The sequence below is a fragment of the Megalopta genalis genome, chromosome 5, assembly GCF_051020955.1.
Source record: "Megalopta genalis isolate 19385.01 chromosome 5, iyMegGena1_principal, whole genome shotgun sequence".
Lineage (NCBI taxonomy): Eukaryota > Metazoa > Arthropoda > Insecta > Hymenoptera > Halictidae > Megalopta > Megalopta genalis.
In genome coordinates, this window is record NC_135017.1 from 24136489 (window position 1) to 24154547 (window position 18059).

The 18059-nt window shown below is 35.2% G+C and overlaps 5 protein-coding genes and 1 non-coding gene across 14 annotated transcripts; 4 read left to right on the forward strand and 2 right to left on the reverse strand.

Annotated features, from left to right (window-relative positions):
- Window positions 1-77: 77 nt before the first annotated feature.
- LOC117223961 (uncharacterized) lies at window positions 78-2321 on the forward strand. 2 transcript variants are annotated; one of them, XM_033476572.2, is made up of 5 exons: window positions 78-216; window positions 793-1163; window positions 1342-1548; window positions 1616-1927; window positions 2005-2321. In XM_033476572.2, exons 2-5 carry the CDS (start codon window positions 801-803, stop codon window positions 2230-2232), a joined length of 1110 nt encoding a protein of 369 aa, XP_033332463.1. In that variant the 5' UTR covers window positions 78-216; window positions 793-800; the 3' UTR covers window positions 2233-2321. The 2 variants fall into 2 exon arrangements, with proteins under 2 accessions (XP_033332463.1, XP_033332462.1); XM_033476571.2 differs by having other exon boundaries at window positions 166-301.
- A 214-nt stretch (window positions 2322-2535) lies between these two features.
- On the forward strand, window positions 2536-2608 carry TRNAV-AAC (transfer RNA valine (anticodon AAC)). Its single transcript has one exon. It is a non-coding gene; the product is annotated as a tRNA-Val (tRNA).
- Window positions 2609-4021: 1413 nt separating this feature from the next.
- Window positions 4022-7044, forward strand: Apid1 (apidaecin 1). Of its 4 annotated transcripts, XM_033476653.2 has the most exons (16): window positions 4022-4102; window positions 4238-4376; window positions 4458-4562; window positions 4645-4728; window positions 4811-4894; window positions 4977-5060; window positions 5143-5226; window positions 5309-5392; window positions 5475-5558; window positions 5641-5724; window positions 5807-5890; window positions 5973-6056; window positions 6139-6222; window positions 6307-6390; window positions 6472-6609; window positions 6839-7044. In XM_033476653.2, the coding sequence occupies exons 2-16, from the start codon at window positions 4281-4283 to the stop codon at window positions 6845-6847; spliced, it is 1272 nt and encodes a 423-aa protein (XP_033332544.2). In that variant the 5' UTR covers window positions 4022-4102; window positions 4238-4280; the 3' UTR covers window positions 6848-7044. The 4 variants fall into 4 exon arrangements, with proteins under 4 accessions (XP_033332544.2, XP_076377865.1, XP_033332545.2 ...); XM_076521750.1 differs by lacking the exon at window positions 4977-5060; XM_033476654.2 differs by lacking the exon at window positions 4645-4728.
- Window positions 6961-8811, reverse strand: LOC117224002 (protein AAR2 homolog). Of its 2 annotated transcripts, none has more exons than XM_033476657.2 (6): window positions 8672-8811; window positions 8337-8605; window positions 8144-8259; window positions 7934-8087; window positions 7583-7858; window positions 6961-7509 (listed from the first exon to the last, which is right to left on the reverse strand). In XM_033476657.2, the coding sequence occupies exons 2-6, from the start codon at window positions 8522-8524 to the stop codon at window positions 7101-7103; spliced, it is 1143 nt and encodes a 380-aa protein (XP_033332548.2). In that variant the 5' UTR covers window positions 8525-8605; window positions 8672-8811; the 3' UTR covers window positions 6961-7100. The 2 variants fall into 2 exon arrangements, with proteins under 2 accessions (XP_033332548.2, XP_033332549.2); XM_033476658.2 differs by having other exon boundaries at window positions 8337-8577; window positions 8672-8802.
- A 41-nt stretch (window positions 8812-8852) lies between these two features.
- On the forward strand, window positions 8853-10331 carry RpL27A (ribosomal protein L27A). 2 transcript variants are annotated; one of them, XM_033476663.2, is made up of 6 exons: window positions 8853-8945; window positions 9239-9302; window positions 9398-9495; window positions 9674-9823; window positions 9902-10038; window positions 10248-10331. In XM_033476663.2, exons 1-5 carry the CDS (start codon window positions 8943-8945, stop codon window positions 10028-10030), a joined length of 444 nt encoding a protein of 147 aa, XP_033332554.1. In that variant the 5' UTR covers window positions 8853-8942; the 3' UTR covers window positions 10031-10038; window positions 10248-10331. The 2 variants fall into 2 exon arrangements, with proteins under 2 accessions (XP_033332554.1, XP_033332553.1); XM_033476662.2 differs by having other exon boundaries at window positions 9902-10034.
- Window positions 10332-10775: 444 nt separating this feature from the next.
- LOC143259452 (uncharacterized) lies at window positions 10776-17545 on the reverse strand. Of its 3 annotated transcripts, XR_013033347.1 has the most exons (7): window positions 17230-17545; window positions 16966-17152; window positions 16754-16892; window positions 12059-16687; window positions 11819-11989; window positions 11570-11757; window positions 10776-11289 (listed from the first exon to the last, which is right to left on the reverse strand). XR_013033347.1 is itself a non-coding variant. In XM_076521736.1 (6 exons), the coding sequence occupies exons 1-6, from the start codon at window positions 17327-17329 to the stop codon at window positions 11644-11646; spliced, it is 5340 nt and encodes a 1779-aa protein (XP_076377851.1). In that variant the 5' UTR covers window positions 17330-17545; the 3' UTR covers window positions 10776-11643. The 3 variants fall into 3 exon arrangements, 2 of the variants coding, with proteins under 2 accessions (XP_076377851.1, XP_076377852.1); XM_076521736.1 differs by having other exon boundaries at window positions 10776-11757; XM_076521737.1 differs by having other exon boundaries at window positions 10776-11757; window positions 16754-16915.
- Window positions 17546-18059: the final 514 nt, after the last annotated feature.

The following is an 18059-nucleotide window of genomic DNA, read 5'->3' on the forward strand; positions in this document are numbered from 1 at the left end:
CTAACTTACATTAGACTATGTCCCTATTCATGGGATTACATAATGATCGACAACATTGCCGGGCGAGTAAAATTGAGCGGGAATTTCTGCGTGGAAACGCTTGCATCTGATGGGCATACGGTTTTTAGCTTGTCGGTCGTTTCTCGACTGGCTCGCATCTACGATAGTTTAAAATAGAATGAGCCGTAGAACGTCCAAAAATACACCAGACTTTCGGTTAGTACTGGATATCCAGTCGGCCCGCGTGAAAGTATCGATCGTGTTCAGAGAAAACATCGACGTTCCTCTATCGAATCACTCGGTAATTTGAAATTCAATTCTTCGGGGAATGCGCGGTTGCACGTGGTGCGGGAAACGTTCAACTGTTTCGTCAGTAACGCGAAGCGATTAGGTTTACCGGAACCAGTGAATCCTTTCGATATTCGAAGCGTGCATACGAATCGATTTTGCGGGAAAAAATGCTGACCTGGTGAGGTCCATCCGATCGAATCAACCGAGAGCGTCTGTCGTTATAGCTATTTTTGTATCTGCCGTGGAAAATATTATTATTAATCACGAATGTAGACGCGATATAATAAAGAGAAATTTCATGATTTTCTTTCTGAGACGATGCTTCTAAAAAAAATCACGAAATGTAATAAAGAAGAATCGTGTTCAGTTTTAGTTGTTGTAAATTAGTCTATATCGATCGATATTCGCGCAAACAGCGTATTCGTGCAGTGAACATTTCCACGAAACGTTCTGCTGTACTTTTGTTTCTGTATCAATGCAAAAAGCTGACATTTCTTCCAGATAAAAAGATGTCAGACGCGGAAACAATCAAACCGGACGCGAGTCAAGGTTCGCACGAGCCTAAATCGAATCAACCGGACAATGCGGAGAATGCGGTTCCGTGTGCTGTCGAAAATGCATCCGCTGCCGAAAATGCAACCGCCTCCGCAATGCAAGAGCAAGTCATCCCTCCGCTTGCCAAGGAACCCGAGGTTGCAGGCGACTCGAAAGGTCAAGATGTACCTGAGAAAGAAGCAAAACCATCCGAAATAAGTAACGACGGTCCATCCACAAACGGAGCGGCGATCGAAAATGAAATTGCGGTCGTTTCCGAGGAAAAAATTGCGGGGGAGGCTGCGAAGATTGTCGAATTCAATCAGAGCGAACAACTGGTAAATTTCATTCTCTATTTAAGGGGATCATCAGTCGTAATAAAATTAGCTGACCTTTCAAAGCGATTACACTGTGAATCTCCGAAGAAGTTTCAGCGCATCTTGCAATCGAAAGGAAGAGAAATCGTTTAATTAAACACGTTCGTTTCATTTTTATAGTTCAGTATTCTCTTTGTAGTCGAAAGTAGCGGAATTCGAAAAACAGGCGGTCACAGGTGCTGGGGACACTTGTCCGGTGGCGAATTTAAAGAAAGAGGATGATCAAGCGCCTATTAAAGAGATCGGCAAGCAATTAGCGACGCCAGAAAATAAATCGCTAGCGGAAGGCGACTTGAAAGTCAACAATGACGGACTTGCGATATTGAAACTGAAAGAGGAAGTGAAGGTACCAAGAATGGCTTGTTGGCCTTCTTCCAAGCATCGTTTTAATCTTCATAACTTTGAATTTATAGAAAATATCTGTGGAACGAGATTGCTGCCAGAAGAAGCTGGAGAACACCGAGAAAAAGTTAGTCGAGCTACAATCATCCTACGATGCTCTGTTGAAGGGCGAAGGCGATGATGTTTTGCTTCGACGTATGATAGACCAGTTGAAGGCGAAATTGGTGCAAACATCTTTGCAATTAGAGGATCGAATTCGGATCGTTTCTAATCAAGAGAAACAGATCAGTGCTTTGAACAGCCAAGTGGTTTCGTTGAAAGAAGTCGAGTCGCTCACGAGAAGCTTGTTGGAAATTCGTAATTTGGAAGTGAACCAACTCCAGGTACACTATCCGAATTAGTTGAAACTAAAATAATTCGTCGATGCATCGAATATATTTTTGTTCGTATAATGTTACAGGCAGAAGTTAACGACATGGAGGCGCGAATCACCGAGGAAAGAGAACGGTACAGCACTATGATAAACAAAATGGAAGCCGCGGTGAAGCTAAACGCAGATTTAAAAAAGGAATACGAAACTCAGCTTTGTCTTTTTCGAGATCTCCGGGAAAAATACGAAGAGAAGGTGTCGTTGCTGTCCGAGGAGAAACGAGCTCTTGAAAATAGCGTGCAGCCAGTTTCCGAATAAGTTAGCCTAACCAGAAACCGAATTACTTTATAATTATTGTAATTTGTATAAAATAAAGAAAGCTATAAAAATAAAGAATCCTACTTCTACCTGGTGGTATTTCGTTTAAACTTAATATTAATAAAATATAAATGTCTTAGATGTCAAAATGACCGTATCATATTTTGGGAGAACAAATTCAAAAGTAAAATGAAAATAATTGTGTAAATTGTTTAAACTGGAAAATTCTAAATTAAACATTTCTGATGTTTGAAATCATTCGAAATCACTACGTCATTAAATCTTAGGAGAATCCTACCATCGGTTTCCGTGGTGTAGTGGTTATCACATCCGCCTAACACGCGGAAGGTCCCCGGTTCGATCCCGGGCGGAAACATTACTTTTTTTGTTTGAAACAAATAAAAAATACAGATGGAAACACAATACAATAAAGTAGAGCAAAATGTCCCTTATCGTTACAGCCGTCTTATATGAGATTATAATGTATACAAACAAAGAGATGCGTTGCCAATCCAAATATGCCGGGGAATCCAAATGAGGAAAGTCCGTCTTCCATTTTTTATTATGTTTGTTTTCTCGGTGATTCCCACACGACCGATGCACTTTCACATGTTAATGTGAAACTTTTTGTACTAACACATTGGACAACGACCGATTTATCACCTTTCATATATACACATTATAATCTTATCGATACGTGTAGAAATTTAACACACACACACTATATTGCATAATAATTTTAATTTAATATAGAGATAAAATAAAAATCTAATTTTAATTTAAATTTCTATATAAATTTAAATTCAAACATTTATTTTAATTTAAACTTTCGTTTAAATTTGAAATTTTATTTAAATTTAGATAATTTCTATTTGAATTTCAACTTTTGTTTGGATTTGAAATTAAACTTACAGAGGCCCACAAAAGTGTTCGTACACCATTTAAAACGCAGTAACTTTTTTGAAAGTGGACTAAGTGACTTGAATTTTTTTTAGATTATAAAGGAACTAGTATACTAGACAATGACCAAAATGTCTTTTTTAAATTTTGCTATTATTTGGAATAAGAAAAAAAAATAAAAAGTTCCCGTTTTTAACTTTTGTATCTAAGTTTATGACAAAAATTTAAAAAATGTCTTTCGTACATCTCGGTAACTTATATGCGTGCAGAAATTTTTATCAAAATCGGTTAATCGAGAGTCGAGCTACAAGCGTTGAAAGATTTTAAAAAACGGCAGACTTCTTACAGTTTTTTACCAAAATCGTGACAACACTGTGATTTTTGAAATCTTTAATTTGTTGTTACTCGTAAGATAAAAAAGTTAAACAACGAGTTTTTTATTTTTATTTTTTTTTCATTCCAAATAATAGCAAAATTTAAAGAAGACATTGTGGTCATTATCTAGTATACTAGACCCTCTATCATTTAAAAAAAATTCAAGTCACAATCCAGTTTTAAAAAAGTTATTGCGTTTTAAATGATGTACGAACACTTTTGTGGGTCACTGTATGTTAAAAACGATAAAAAGACCTAAAATATAGGTCACTAAAAGTACATTATTATTTTTATAATACGTAAAATTCAACAAAACATCTCATGATAAGTGATAATGTAATTATCACAATGTTTATTTTCTTAGTAAGTCATTCCCACAATTGCAATTCCCTGCAAAGTGGTTACAGAAAAACAAAGAATATATCGAACATTTGTGTCACGCATACGGTGATTCCCAAGCAAGTGTCCCGAGGCCTTGAACTCTCGCGGAGATGCAGGCCATGTTGAACGTTTAGTATAAATACGCTGCGCTTCGGTGTATCAACTATCAGTTTCTGCAAATCTGCAGTACTTACATATCCTGAGGAAGCCAGTGGTAAGACACTATTTTATTACACATTAACATTGCATAAACAGGATATTTGAGAAGTTACTTCCTTGTAAAACCAAGTTGCAGGATTGATATTTTTGTTATTTCTCACAAATTAACATTCAATTCACTATTTTTCAGAGGTGCAAATATAACGTATTACTGAATGAAATAAGCTTCCACCATGAAGAGTCTGTTAATCCTGACAATTTTTGCCATCGCCTGTACGGCGATGGTAACAAGCGAGAATATGGAGGGGCCACCTGGTCCACCTCATCCGGTAAAATTTTATATAAGTTTCATAATTACGTGGTTCATACCAATGCAGACTTAAGTATTAAAACTTCTTTGCTACTTGTAGCGCTTACGTCGTGAAGCTGATCCGGAGCCAGAACCCGGAAACTTTAAGCCAGTACCCAGTAGACCTAGACCAGTATATATACCCAAACCTCGCCCACCACATCCTGTAAGAATTTCTAGAGGTTTATAATTTATTAGTATAAATAATTGGCAAACTGTTATAATAAAAACCTGTTCGTATTTTTTAGCGTCTCCGCCGTGAAGCTGATCCGGAACCTGAACCCGCATTAAATAGGCCAGTGTACGTTCCATCACCTCGTCCACCACATCCTGTAAGAATTTTTAGAAGTTTATAATTTATTAGTATGTTTAATTGGCAGAATATTATAATAAAAACCTCTTCATATTCTTTAGCGTCTTCGACGTGAAGCTGATCCGGAACCTGAACCCGCATTAAATAGGCCAGTGTACGTTCCACCACCTCGCCCACCGCACCCTGTAAGAATTTCTAGAAGCTTATAATTTATTAGTATGTTTAATTGGAAGAATATTATAATAAAAACCTCTTCATATTCTTTAGCGTCTTCGACGTGAAGCTGATCCGGAACCTGAACCCGCATTAAATAGGCCAGTGTACGTTCCACCACCTCGTCCACCGCATCCTGTAAGAATTTTTAGAAGTTTATAATTTATTAGTATGTTTAATTGGAAGAATATTATAATAAAAACCTCTTCATATTCTTTAGCGTCTTCGACGTGAAGCCGATCCGGAACCTGAACCCGCATTAAATAGGCCAGTGTACGTTCCACCACCTCGCCCACCGCATCCTGTAAGAATTTCTAGAAGTTTATAATTTATTAGTATGTTTAATTGGAAGAATATTATAATAAAAACCTCTTCATATTCTTTAGCGTCTTCGACGTGAAGCTGATCCGGAACCTGAACCCGCATTAAATAGGCCAGTGTACGTTCCACCACCTCGCCCACCGCATCCTGTAAGAATTTCTAGAAGTTTATAATTTATTAGTATGTTTAATTGGAAGAATATTATAATAAAAACCTCTTCATATTCTTTAGCGTCTTCGACGTGAAGCTGATCCGGAACCTGAACCCGCATTAAATAGGCCAGTGTACGTTCCACCACCTCGCCCACCGCATCCTGTAAGAATTTTTAGAAGTTTATAATTTATTAGTATGTTTAATTGGAAGAATATTATAATAAAAACCTCTTCATATTCTTTAGCGTCTTCGACGTGAAGCCGATCCGGAACCTGAACCCGCATTAAATAGGCCAGTGTACGTTCCACCACCTCGCCCACCGCATCCTGTAAGAATTTCTAGAAGTTTATAATTTATTAGTATGTTTAATTGGAAGAATATTATAATAAAAACCTCTTCATATTCTTTAGCGTCTTCGACGTGAAGCTGATCCGGAACCTGAACCCGCATTAAATAGGCCAGTGTACGTTCCACCACCTCGCCCACCGCATCCTGTAAGAATTTCTAGAAGTTTATAATTTATTAGTATGTTTAATTGGAAGAATATTATAATAAAAACCTCTTCATATTCTTTAGCGTCTTCGACGTGAAGCTGATCCGGAACCTGAACCCGCATTAAATAGGCCAGTGTACGTTCCACCACCTCGCCCACCGCATCCTGTAAGAATTTCTAGAAGTTTATAATTTATTAGTATGTTTAATTGGCAGAATATTATAATAAAAACCTCTTCATATTCTTTAGCGTCTTCGACGTGAAGCTGATCCGGAACCTGAACCCGCATTAAATAGGCCAGTGTACGTTCCACCACCTCGTCCACCGCATCCTGTAAGAATTTTTAGAAGTTTATAATTTATTAGTATATGTTTAATTGGCAGAATATTATAATAGAAACATCTTCATATCCTTTAGCGTCTTCGACGTGAAGCTGATCCAGAACCTGAACCCGCATTAAATAGACCAGTGTACGTTCCTCCACCGCGCCCACCCCATCCGGTATAATTTCAAATACGTTACATAATTACGTGGTTCATACCATTGTAGACTTAAGTATTAAAACTTCTTTGTTTCTTGTAGCGTCTACGTCGTGAAGCTAGCCCGGAGCCAGAACCTGGAAAATCTAAGCCAAGACGCAATAACTCTAAGCCTAAACCAGTACATAAACCAGCGCAGAAACCTAAATCAGCACCAAGTCCAAAACCTCGCCCGCATCTTGTAAGAATTTCTAAAAGTTTATAATTCAGTAGTATGTTTTATTGATGGAATATTATAACACAAATCTGTTCATATTCTTTATCGTCTTCACCGTGAAGTCGACATATAGCCAATTACTGGATTAATATTTTAAATATTTTTAAGTATTGCTAAATACTTTATATTAATAATTATACTGAACTAATAAGTAACGAATAGTAAATTGATTGTTGTATTTTATTTTGTTTAGCGCAACTGAATCGGTGTCTGAGGATAAACTCTGGGAGTGATCACATTCTCTCGTGATGACGTTACAATGAATAATTGTTGAATGACATTGTACTTAGTTAATAATATAAGTAAAAATCTGTATTAAAAATTCGTATGTATTTTATTTTAATTGAATTCTGTAATATAGTTAGCTAATAAAATTGTAAATATTTACAAGAAAAAGTATGTACATTTGTAATTAATACCTTCAACCTCCGTTCTAAACACATATGTGTATTGTTTTATTCCAATAGTACGACTACAGGCGCTTCATCGTCGTCTTCTTCGTGTAAATTAGAAAAATCCCACAAGAATTTTGTCGTTAACCGATTACGAAACCGCGTAGCGTAAGTCTTCAAACGACCATCTATATAGGAATTGATTTCAATGCTTCCAAACAGTTTCCGTAGATTTTGGTAAACAAAATTATTGTTAGCTACAATATCGCATAATACATCCTCAGGTACATGAGTTAACTGGATCTCCAACGCTTTCAGAAATTCCATGAAGATGTCACGTCGGTTTGGAATTATAGAATCGGCACCGCAAACCAGGCATATGAGCTTTTTCCAATGTTCAAACGCATCCAAACTTTGTCCAACGAGGAAACAAACAAATGCCAGTTGCATTTCACCAATAATGTCCATAGATCTGAAAATTAAATTAATACATTTCTATCTTCAGCTTATACATATACCACAATAGAAGAGTTTTCTAATCTTACTGTGGTAATTCCTTTAAAAATGTATCCAGAGCATAGCTAGAATCAAGAGAGTGTTTTGTGATTTCACTTGGTGATGCTCCATCTGGATAATTTTTATCAGGCAACTTGGATAATCGAAGTTCTGTGCCTGGCTTAGGTTTTAAATTGGGAAGCAGCTCATTCTCCTTTTCTTCCACAGTAATTCCAGTTCTTTTTGTTTTTTCTGGATTCAATGCTCCTCCTCTTGGTCTCATTGCATCACTGCAAGGCTCTAACTCTAGAGCTGATCTTACAAAGCTGAAATAAGGTGTACAAGTTTTATAATATACTACAGACTTAAATTAGTAAATGGATACTTTTTTATATACAGACCCACATATAGGTGAACAACGTTCAACAAGAGATGGGCTAATGTGATCTGTTAAATCTATCCATTGTTTCCATGTATCATAAGGATAACAGCCTAGATATTTATCCAAATCTTTTAAGTTATCCTTCAATCTTTGTACTGTTTCTTCTGACACAGCTGAATGAAATAAATTTTATCTTATTAAGGTATTAATTTATCCAAGATATACATACCTTCTGAACTAAGATCTTCTGTTTTCACATCCCACTGTTTGACTAAAAATTCAGATTTCTTAAATGTATGAAGGAATCCAATTTTAGGTGCTAATTCTCCAAACTTATCTACAGCACTTTAACAGAAATGAATAATTAGAAAAGCAATTACTACACAGATAAAAGTGTTAAATCATATGCAATTGATAATTACCTGTAATGTACATAGTGAAATCCTGGTGGAATCATTTTAATACCCTTAAAATTATCTGCTGTGTTCCAAGATTTTAAATCGATACCCATTTCTGTCCCACTTGGAACATTTAATATAACTAATTTAGCACCTTCGACTAAAAGCCTTCGTGCTAATTCTTGGTCCATTTCTATGCTCTCAAATGCCATAATTATTTCTTCGTTAAAAAGTAAATTTTTAATTTATGTTAAATGAGATTAACCTAAACATGCAGATTAATGTTTTGATATCTGTCGATGAAATTTTGTATAAATATTTTGGCTGTAAATACAATTGTCTTATATACATTCACTTACAGATTACTTTTTCGTATCATTCCGCTGAGGATTATTATGCATTTATGAATGAAACGAACACTCTACTCATTTTGTATGCATTGTTCTTTAACCAATCAGGAAGATTAATTGCATGAAAACTATATGCTCATACATACAACGTAGTGCTATTCTATGTGGTACGTAGATAGTTCATGATTAAATTGTATTCTAAAAAACGCCATCTAGATAAAATTTAGCAACTTTGACGAGGAGACAGCGCTGTTTCCTCTTTCTTCGCATCGCAACCAAGATGGTGAGTGAGTGATGTTAAAATTCTTTCTCCGTAATCAGAAAATATTAAAAGCATCTCAGTGAAATTAGATTAATTATTGTGACAATGATGTCGTTCATACTTTCATGAACAATTTCTTGGGATTATTTTCTTGCAAAGTGTATAATCGCACATAGATTATAAATAGTCTGGGCCTTATGGTGTTGCGTTGGTGTTCAAACATAACCTGCTCGACAAAAACAATATTTTGTTATTTCATATGTTTTTTTATTAATTAATTGTTACTGATAGTTTGTTTCCTTCTTGTTAAATAGTCTACACACAAAAAGAAGACCAGGAAGCTTCGCGGTCACGTCAGTCATGGTCACGGTCGTATAGGTACGTAAAAATTACTACATTTTAATTATTGTAGTATATAGTTATAGGATTTATACATGTATTTAATTTACTAACTCAACAATATTTTATTCCAGGTAAACACAGGAAACATCCTGGTGGTCGCGGTAATGCCGGTGGTCTTCACCATCACCGTATCAACTTTGACAAATACCACCCTGGGTATTTTGGAAAAGTAAGATCCATGTAACTTATCTATAATAATATAGAAATATCTTTTATTGTGATGATAATGTTTAGTTCACTGGCGAGCTGAATTACTTTGAATATACTTCACGGTCTGATTAGCAATACAAAAATTCAATGCATGATACTTCATGAAGTTTGTAGCCAATGTTTAATATATTTTATAGCTTGGTATGCGAAATTACCATTTAAGGCGTAACACAAAGTGGTGTCCAGCCTTAAATTTGGACAAATTATGGACACTGGTGTCAGAACAGACTAGGCTTAAATATAAGGATTCAAAGAGTAAAGTACCAGTAATTAATCTTGTAAAAGCGGTAAGTTGAGAAGTATATATGCATTTGTTTCGATTCACATTTAAATAAACTGTTTTTATTTTTTCTCGATTTTTACAGGGCTACTATAAACTTCTAGGAAAAGGACGCCTTCCTAAACAACCAGTTATTGTTAAAGCCAAATTCTTCAGTAAATTGGCAGAAGACAAAATCAAGGCTGTTGGAGGAGCTTGTGTCCTCTCTGCTTAAATATGCAAGTACTTATTTCAGTATAGACTTTAATATAGAATCTCTTAATTACACATTAAAAATGATGATACTATGGACGGGCGGACCGAAAAGTGCGTACAACACTTTATATCCTGTAGATTGTTCAAACTTATCCTGATGTAATTTAATTTTTTTCAGTAATGCTTTTAATTTTTGCTAAGATATATAATAAATGCGTTTCTATTTTATGTTTTAGGGACCAACATACTGGCAGAACACCTTGCTACGCATTCATTTGTGTTTATATTCTTAATAAAATTTAAACAACCAAAAAAAAGAACATGCGTAAAATTTATTTTTCTTTACCATATGTGCTCCATTCTGAAATAAAAAGACTTGCTTACTTTTTCTTGTTGGTAGGATATTGGGTATAATTGAACATTAATCCATTTTCATTTCCTATAGGCAAGACAGAATAAAATATTACCTTAAAAGTAGATGTTTCCCATTTACACATTTATTTGTTATGCTAGATGTGGAGGTGGGGAAGGTATTTGCATTCCAGTAGCTAAAAGTGCAGGTTTTCTTAGAGGCATTGATGATGGCACTTAATCAACTGATGGTTTTTCATTCTTGAATGCAAACGTCAGAAAAATTGTTTGATATTCTTGTTCCAATGTGTCCAAAACTTACCTTTTGCTTTATCATATTTGAATTCAAATGTGTATTTCCAAATCGAACAATTTCGTTGTAATTATTTAAATTAAGAACAGTGCTGTAGTAGTACAGTATGAAGTACTTTATTAAAATGAATATTAGTATTAATTTTAGTACTACATGTCATAATTAAATAATAGATAGAACCTAAATATAAACGCGGAAGAACTTTTAACTCATGGCACTTTTTATTCTGTATCAATGTGTCCGGAATCACAGATTTCACGTTTAATTATAAAGTGGCGTGTTGCTGCCATCTTTAACGTCATTAATATAAAAGTTAGTGGTACAGTTATTTACATAATAATAACAAAAAAGTACAAAAATAGAACTTGTTGAAATATAAATATTCTTATCGTTACTGCTATTTACACGATCTTTAAAAACAATGGAAGGATACTAATACTTAAGTGATAGACCCGTTGTGTTTCGGAATATTCAACAGTAATATTACCCGTTATTTAAACAGCTCATTGGAAGACTAGAACCGTTTTAACTAATAATTGTTCCATAAGTTTCTTCTATAGTTTACTGGATTTCGAAGCTCCAATAAATTAGCTGGAACGATTGTTTTCACTGATCTGCAGAAAACATTAATCGTCGTACATGTAAATACAGAACATCGAACACTTTTGGAAGCATAGCGAAGAAGGACAGAAACGCTAATGAAGCATGGCGTCCAGTCCAAGCATACCATGCTCCTAAAGGCAAAGCATTTTCTAGAATGTAGATATGACAATTATTCATTCAGTAGTAGATAATAAACCCCTGTGTTTAAACTTAAATTAGTACGCTTAGCTACGGTTAGCGATAGCACTAACAGAAATTGCGTTTAGAAAATCTGAATATGATGATTCTCACGATTTCATATTATTTTCCATATTAAATCGCTTATTAAATATTGTGGAGCATGTATACTGATCATTAGATGCTCCCTAAGAACGTTCTTTCAATGCATCTTCAAGTTCTTTTATTCTACGGTTCTGTTGCCGGCAGAGGTCCATCATATACGTCTTCTCCTTTTCCAACTTCATTATCTTTGTGTGATCCTATGACAATAATGCAATTAAACATATCTAACACTAAATTATACTTCTTACCGTTACTTACATCAACTATTCCATTGTGTAGAGTCAATAAACGTGCCGGTTTGTCAGGGGATGTTTGGCAACCCTGGGCTCTTCTGTTTGTTTTCCATTTCCTACATGTATCACATTCCAATGCGTTTACGTCATTCAAAGCCCTTTCAAGTTTACTTACTTCAGAAATAAGATCAATGTTCTGTCAACAAAAAGTAACTATGTTTACAAATAATCCTTATATTGCTTCTCATGTTTTTATTGTACGCACTTTATTACGATATGATAGAAGAAGTTCTTCAAATTTCTTGCACTTCTGATGATAAGGGAAGTTTTCGCTTTGAATTTGAATTTCCAATGTTTCTATTTGCCCATTTTTGGCTACAATCTGCAACTCCAACTCTTGAATTTTCTTTCGTAATATTTGGCATGTCTCATCACTCTCATCAATATTTATTTCATCAGTTTGATTTCCAAGTAATCTTTTCTCGTTGAATATTTTATTTCTACTATGTCTTCTTCTACTTATTTCAACACCTGGACTGACACTTCTCGTGCCATTGCTGTTACTTTTTATTTCCAATTTATTCTCGTATTCGTTTAGTTTTTCTTGTAGCTCTGTGATATTTTTTCTAAGTGAGTCCAAAACATTTTCATTATGCAATTTCATGTCATCTGTCTGTTCCAGATCAATTTGTGGTCTTGATTTGAAAGACTCGAGCTTTTCCTGAAGCTTTTTGTTCTCCTCCCTGAGATTTTGTAACTTTTCTTCCAATTCCTTGATCAGTTTATTCTCTACTCGATGGAGGTACAATTTATCTTTCAGCTTCGAGATCTCCTTCTCACGTTCGTCTATGATTGTAGCATGGTTTTTCAACAGTTCATTGAGATCTCTATTTTTAACAGTCAATTCCTGTGCGCGCCTTGAACATTCCTTAATTTCTTTATCCTTTTGATTTAACAACAATTTTTTGTCTTCCAATTCCAAGGCAGTTTTATTTTTCTCTTGCATCACAGCATTGTACTTACTATCATCAAGCGAAAAAGACGAAGATTCTTGCTCGGATTTGTACGATTTAAACGTTGTCTTGATCTCAGCATTCTCTTGGGATAACAGCTCGTACTGACCTTTCAAATCCACTAATTCTTTTAAAATCTTATTTCTTGAATCCTGCAGCTTTGTTATACGATTGCAGGCTCCCTCCAAATTGTTTTGCAATCTTTTATTTAAATCCCTTAGATCTTCCATCTCTGCTTCCGCTTTGATCTTACTAGTGCTGTTCCGGATCTTTTTCTCTAGCTTCGAATTTACACTTTGTAAACCCGCAATTTTTTTTTCGAGGATATCCATCTCCTCCACTAGAGCTATGTTTTTGTTGTTAAATTCGTGTAGTTGCTTGTTTAATCCAATGTTTTTTATTTCCTCGGACTTTAGTTTATCTTTAATCATCTCAATCTGCTCGTCCTTTTCCATTTTTAGTACTTCCATTTGTTCTTTATATCGCTCTATGCATGCTTTACACTCCTTCACCTGTTCCTTTAATATTTCATAATCCGGTAAAATGGTATCAAGCTTAGCCTTGTATTCGGATGCAACGTCGCATTTCTTTTTTAGAAGCGCTGAAATCTCGTCGATTCGAGACGTCTTTTGCTGTACCTCACAATTCACGTTTTTGTGGACTTCTACGAGCTGTTCCATCTTAAGGTTCAATTTATTTATGGTCTGATTGCTCGCCTTCAGTTCCAACGCGTTCGCCTCAATAATATTCTTCAACTGCTTTTCGTTAGCTTCGAGTCCTTCGATATTACTTTTCAGCTCCTGATTTTTTGTCTTGTAGGTTTCTATGGCGTACACAAGATCCTCTATTCTCTTCTCATAAGTCTCTTTCTGGGAGTTTACTTTCTTTTGAAATTCAGTTTCTCTCTTTCTACACTCTTCTTGTATTATCTTTTCTTTCTTCTGAGCAATTACAATTGCTTCCTCCCGTCGACAAACCAGTTTGCATTGCCTATCGAATTCATTTTGCAAGTTGTTTAAATCAGTTTTCAATGTCTCCATCTTTTCTTTAAGCGTTTCTTTCTCGGAATTGTTCTCCCTTAAAAGATGTTCCAGCTCGTAGATTCTGTTCTGTTGTAGTATGTGGGCAGATTCGCGTTTTGTCAAGTCAATCTGTAATTTTTCAGTTTCCCTTTCTAATTCATTAGCCCACAACATCGCGCGTTTCTCCGCATCAGCACTCTGCCTTTTCTCGTCTTCCAGGTTTTGTTTGTCTTGTTCGAATGAGTCTCTCATAGTTTTAATGAGCTCCTCTTCCTTAGCCATGAGAGTCTGTAGAAAGATAATGAAAATTTCGTTTGCAGTTTTACTCAACAAGTCGACCGAATTCAATTTATGTTTAAACGACTTCAATTCCTTGATCATGGATCCCCTGACTGTGTTTAATTCATCCTTCAATTTCTTATTATCAATAGCTAACGTGTTCTCCTCTCCATTGTTTTCCTTCATTTCCTGGAGTTTTAATTCGATGGCCCGAAGCTTTGCAAGCTCTTGCATTAGATTATCGTTCTCGTCAACATAATTATTTACCGTTTCATTAATTTTCTGTAATTTGATCTCTGATTCTTTTGTGTACTGTTGAAACTTCTCTTCTATGGATTTGAACTCTATTTTATACTTAATCGCTAAATTATCTTTAGAATCGGTCAACTGAAGTTCGAGTGACTGCAAATTCTGCTTTAATGTTTCCTTCTCAGATTCGCTTTCCTTCAAAAGGCTTTCCAACTGGGAAACCTTTTCTTGCACTTCTTTGTACAGACTTTCCTGTTTTCCTAGATCCGTCTGCAGTTTCTCTACATCTTTTTCTAATTCTTTGACCCACAATGTAGCTCGTTTCTCCGTGTCCGTACATTGTTTCCTTTCTGCATTTAATTTTTGATATTCCATCTGCAGTAATTCCAGTTCCTCTTTGTATTTTTTTTCAATGACCTCTGTGCAATCATTTACCTCGTTTCTCTGACTCACCATTGAGTCCACCTCGTTTTTCAGAGACGAGATGCACCCGTTTAAATCGTCTATGGTTTTGTGCAACGTATTAATTGTAATATCTTTGTTTTCTAGCTCGACTTCCAACTTCAACTTTTCGTTCTTGATCTCCTTCTCTTTCTCAGAATACTGTTCAATCTCCTTGCTCATGCTTAATAATTCAGTTTCAAGAATATGTGCCTTCTCAGTGGCAGTGACCGCCGATATTTCACTGTCAGACACTTTTTGTTGCAGTTCTTCGTTAATACATCGTAATGTATTTATCTCGTCCAATAGACGTGCTTTTTCTGTTCTGAATTTACTTAACATGGAAGCAAAGTTCATGCTATTTTTCTTCAACTCGTCGATATCATCCCTCACCTGATCGATACTGGATTTAATTTTTTGAATCCTAGTCTCGTGTTTAATAATATTTTTCTTTGATTTAGAATCTACATCACCTGCTTCATCGTGCAACTTCTCAAGTTCATCGCATTTTTCCTGATACAATACTGATAGTTTGTCGTTGTCGTCCTTTAACGTTTGTAACTCGTTGTTTAGATGGTGAACTTTTTCCTCGACAAAGGTGACATTCAATCCGTCTGCGAAACTGACATTTGAAGACGAGTCGGAGAAGCTCAAATTCAGGTCTTGATTAGCTTTCAACTTTAACGCCTCGATGTCTATGCATTTCTCATCGAATTTCTTTTGCAGATCTTCCAATTTACGGTTCAAAATTTTGGTCTCGATCTTCAGGGCTCTGCGACTATCTTTTAAATTTTTAACATGTGTGCATTGACTGCAGGAAGTCAACTTCAAGTCGCTTAGCTTTTTATTCAAGCAAGTTAATTGATCGACCTTATCCTGTAACATTTCAACTTTGTCAAGTAACACTTCACGACTTTCTTCTGATGGTACTTCTTCCGTTAATTGATTTGCTTCGTTAGGATTATTGAACATGCGAGATGAATGTATTGAGGTGTTAGTTAGTTTCTCACAACGTGAATTGTCGAGATCTTCCATGGCCTCAAACAAATTATTCGAAGTTTTTACATTTTCCTCCGACAACATTGTGACCTTCATCTTCAACTCCATCACCTCAGCTCTCAGACCATTGTTCTCCGATTGCAAATATTCTATGTTGTTTTCATTAGCATTCACTTGACCCGCTAATGTTACTTTGTTCTTTAAGATATTGCACTCCTTTTGCAGCATCTCATTTTCTTGGATCCTGTCCATCAAGTCATTTGAAAGCTCGTTGTTCTCAATCATTAAGCTTGCATTTTTCTCTGTAAGAACCGCGATTTTGGCTTTGTAGATACATTCATAGTCATACAAAAGTGACTTGCTTTTTTTGATCTCTTCAAGTTCCTTATTCTTTTCTGTGATAGTGACACTCAGTTTGATATTCTCCATCTTTAAAGTATCAATTTTATTCTCATATTTTACAAGCAGCTGTTCATCACTCGACGTTTGCAAACGAAGAGATTGCAGTTGCTCGTTTAGAACCGTTAAATTACTCTCCAAATTAATCTTTTCTTCCATTCGGGAAATGCGCGCATGAAGGTTATCAATTGTTTTTTCATAATGAAGCTCAGCTTCATTCGAGCGTTCCTTCTCGCTGTTCAGTTTGGTTGACATTTCCATATTTTCGTTTGTCAGTAAGACGATAGTCTCTTCCAATTTTTCTATATCTAACTTAAGACCTAGAATATCATTTTTTATTTCATCTAGCTCCTTAATTTTCAATTCAAGTTCTTCCGCTAGCTTCACTTTCTCTTCATCTAACTCAACTATTAAATTTGAAGAGTGTAGATAAAGTTCATTCTCATCGTGTGTAATTGGGACAGACTGCTCCAACACTTGTTCTTCCACGTTCTAAAAATCAAATAGGTGGTTACTTACAGATTGCAATATTTTATCATAAAAAGTTAATTCACTTACATCCGTATTAGGATGAATTTCCCCACACATTATCTGTTTCTCTAAAGTGGTGAATTCACGGAGTTCAATAAGATCTTTAGTCAAGTCGGCAATACACTCACGTAGAACTTTCTTTGATGTACTAGGAGATTTTGGATACCTATTCCAGTTAACAAAATCACACTAAATTACTACCGCCATCAAAAGCACTGTTTTTCATGGAGAATGAATACCTTAATATAGTTTGTACACATGAATCTTGCTTGCCCGGCGTTAAGTAACCGCTATTATTCCCAGATTCTTCAACAGGCAAAAAATCGATACACTCCTCCTCGATACGATGAGCATTTTTTTTAGTTTCAGAATCTAATTTACATTGTATCAAGTCTAATTCAAAATTATTAAAATCTGTCTGAAATGCTGCAAGTATAAAAAAATGAATTACCATATTATGAATGCATATGTCGTAAGAAGATAGTGCAACATGATCAATTTACTCTGATCTGAGACATCGACTGATTGCTCGTTGTCTTTTTTGAATGGTTTTTCGAGCGACATTTCTTTAATTGTTGGTAAGCCAGATTTATTTTTAAACATAGGTAATTGCGATTTGAACGTTCCACTGTTGCACCAAATTTTCCGTCTTCTAGATTTACATTTAAATGGTTCCGAACGGTTTGTGTTAATTCCAGAAATAATTTGATTCTTTAACAACGTGATACGATCTTCTAGTAAACAATTGCTTTGATATTTCTCTCGTAATTTGGATTCTACATTCGCTACTTCTGTGGATGGTTTTCCATTCCTTATATTCTAACGAAATGAATTTGCATAGAGAATTTATGGGAATTATTGTAACAAAAATTTCATAGTATCATTAAACAATAAAATATAGAACGAACCTACAGCTCTGTTTGAAGTTTAGTTAACTGTTTCGCGTAACGCACTAATAATGACGTATCAGATGTAATTTCAATTCTCTTTGGCTTAGTCTTAAGTGTATTAGCCTGACAAGCAAACCTAACAAAAATTTTTTAAATTATTGAAAATAAAATTTATACAGTTATATCAGGACATACTATAATAATAGTATACTAACGACAGAGTGAAATAGGTTTCCTCTGAAGAAACGGGTATCACTGTGAATATTATAGCTGTCAAAGAATTCCCACTTATTGATGGCTGCAAAATCTCTATTAATTTACTTTTAGGAAAACTGATGTCCTTTTGTAAAATATTCAGCTGAACAATTATGGACATCAATCTCATGTGCTCTTTCAAAACCAGCAAGATCCACCAAGTTCAATTGTGATATTTGTACATTTCC

Excerpts from the sequence above, each read along its gene's own strand:
- LOC117223961 (XM_033476572.2), top strand. The coding sequence starts at position 801 with ATGTCAGACGCGGAAACAATCAAACCGGACGCGAGTCAAGGTTCGCAC. Across the intron at positions 1,164-1,341 it reads TCAATCAGAGCGAACAACTG|TCGAAAGTAGCGGAATTCGA; the intron begins GTAAATTTCATT and ends TTCTCTTTGTAG. Across the intron at positions 1,549-1,615 it reads AACTGAAAGAGGAAGTGAAG|AAAATATCTGTGGAACGAGA; the intron begins GTACCAAGAATG and ends TTGAATTTATAG.
- Apid1 (XM_033476653.2), top strand. The coding sequence starts at position 4,281 with ATGAAGAGTCTGTTAATCCTGACAATTTTTGCCATCGCCTGTACGGCG. Across the intron at positions 4,563-4,644 it reads AACCTCGCCCACCACATCCT|CGTCTCCGCCGTGAAGCTGA; the intron begins GTAAGAATTTCT and ends CGTATTTTTTAG. Across the intron at positions 5,227-5,308 it reads CACCTCGCCCACCGCATCCT|CGTCTTCGACGTGAAGCTGA; the intron begins GTAAGAATTTCT and ends CATATTCTTTAG.
- LOC117224002 (XM_033476657.2), bottom strand. The coding sequence starts at position 8,524 with ATGGCATTTGAGAGCATAGAAATGGACCAAGAATTAGCACGAAGGCTT. Across the intron at positions 8,260-8,336 it reads TTTCACTATGTACATTACAG|TGCTGTAGATAAGTTTGGAG; the intron begins GTAATTATCAAT and ends TTTCTGTTAAAG. Across the intron at positions 8,088-8,143 it reads AGAAGATCTTAGTTCAGAAG|CTGTGTCAGAAGAAACAGTA; the intron begins GTATGTATATCT and ends TATTTCATTCAG.
- RpL27A (XM_033476663.2), top strand. Across the intron at positions 9,303-9,397 it reads TCATGGTCACGGTCGTATAG|GTAAACACAGGAAACATCCT; the intron begins GTACGTAAAAAT and ends ATTTTATTCCAG. Across the intron at positions 9,496-9,673 it reads ACCCTGGGTATTTTGGAAAA|CTTGGTATGCGAAATTACCA; the intron begins GTAAGATCCATG and ends TATATTTTATAG.
- LOC143259452 (XM_076521736.1), bottom strand. The coding sequence starts at position 17,329 with ATGTTTAAAAATAAATCTGGCTTACCAACAATTAAAGAAATGTCGCTC. Across the intron at positions 11,990-12,058 it reads TTCTATCATATCGTAATAAA|AACATTGATCTTATTTCTGA; the intron begins GTGCGTACAATA and ends TTTTGTTGACAG. Across the intron at positions 11,758-11,818 it reads TACACAATGGAATAGTTGAT|GATCACACAAAGATAATGAA; the intron begins GTAAGTAACGGT and ends TTATTGTCATAG.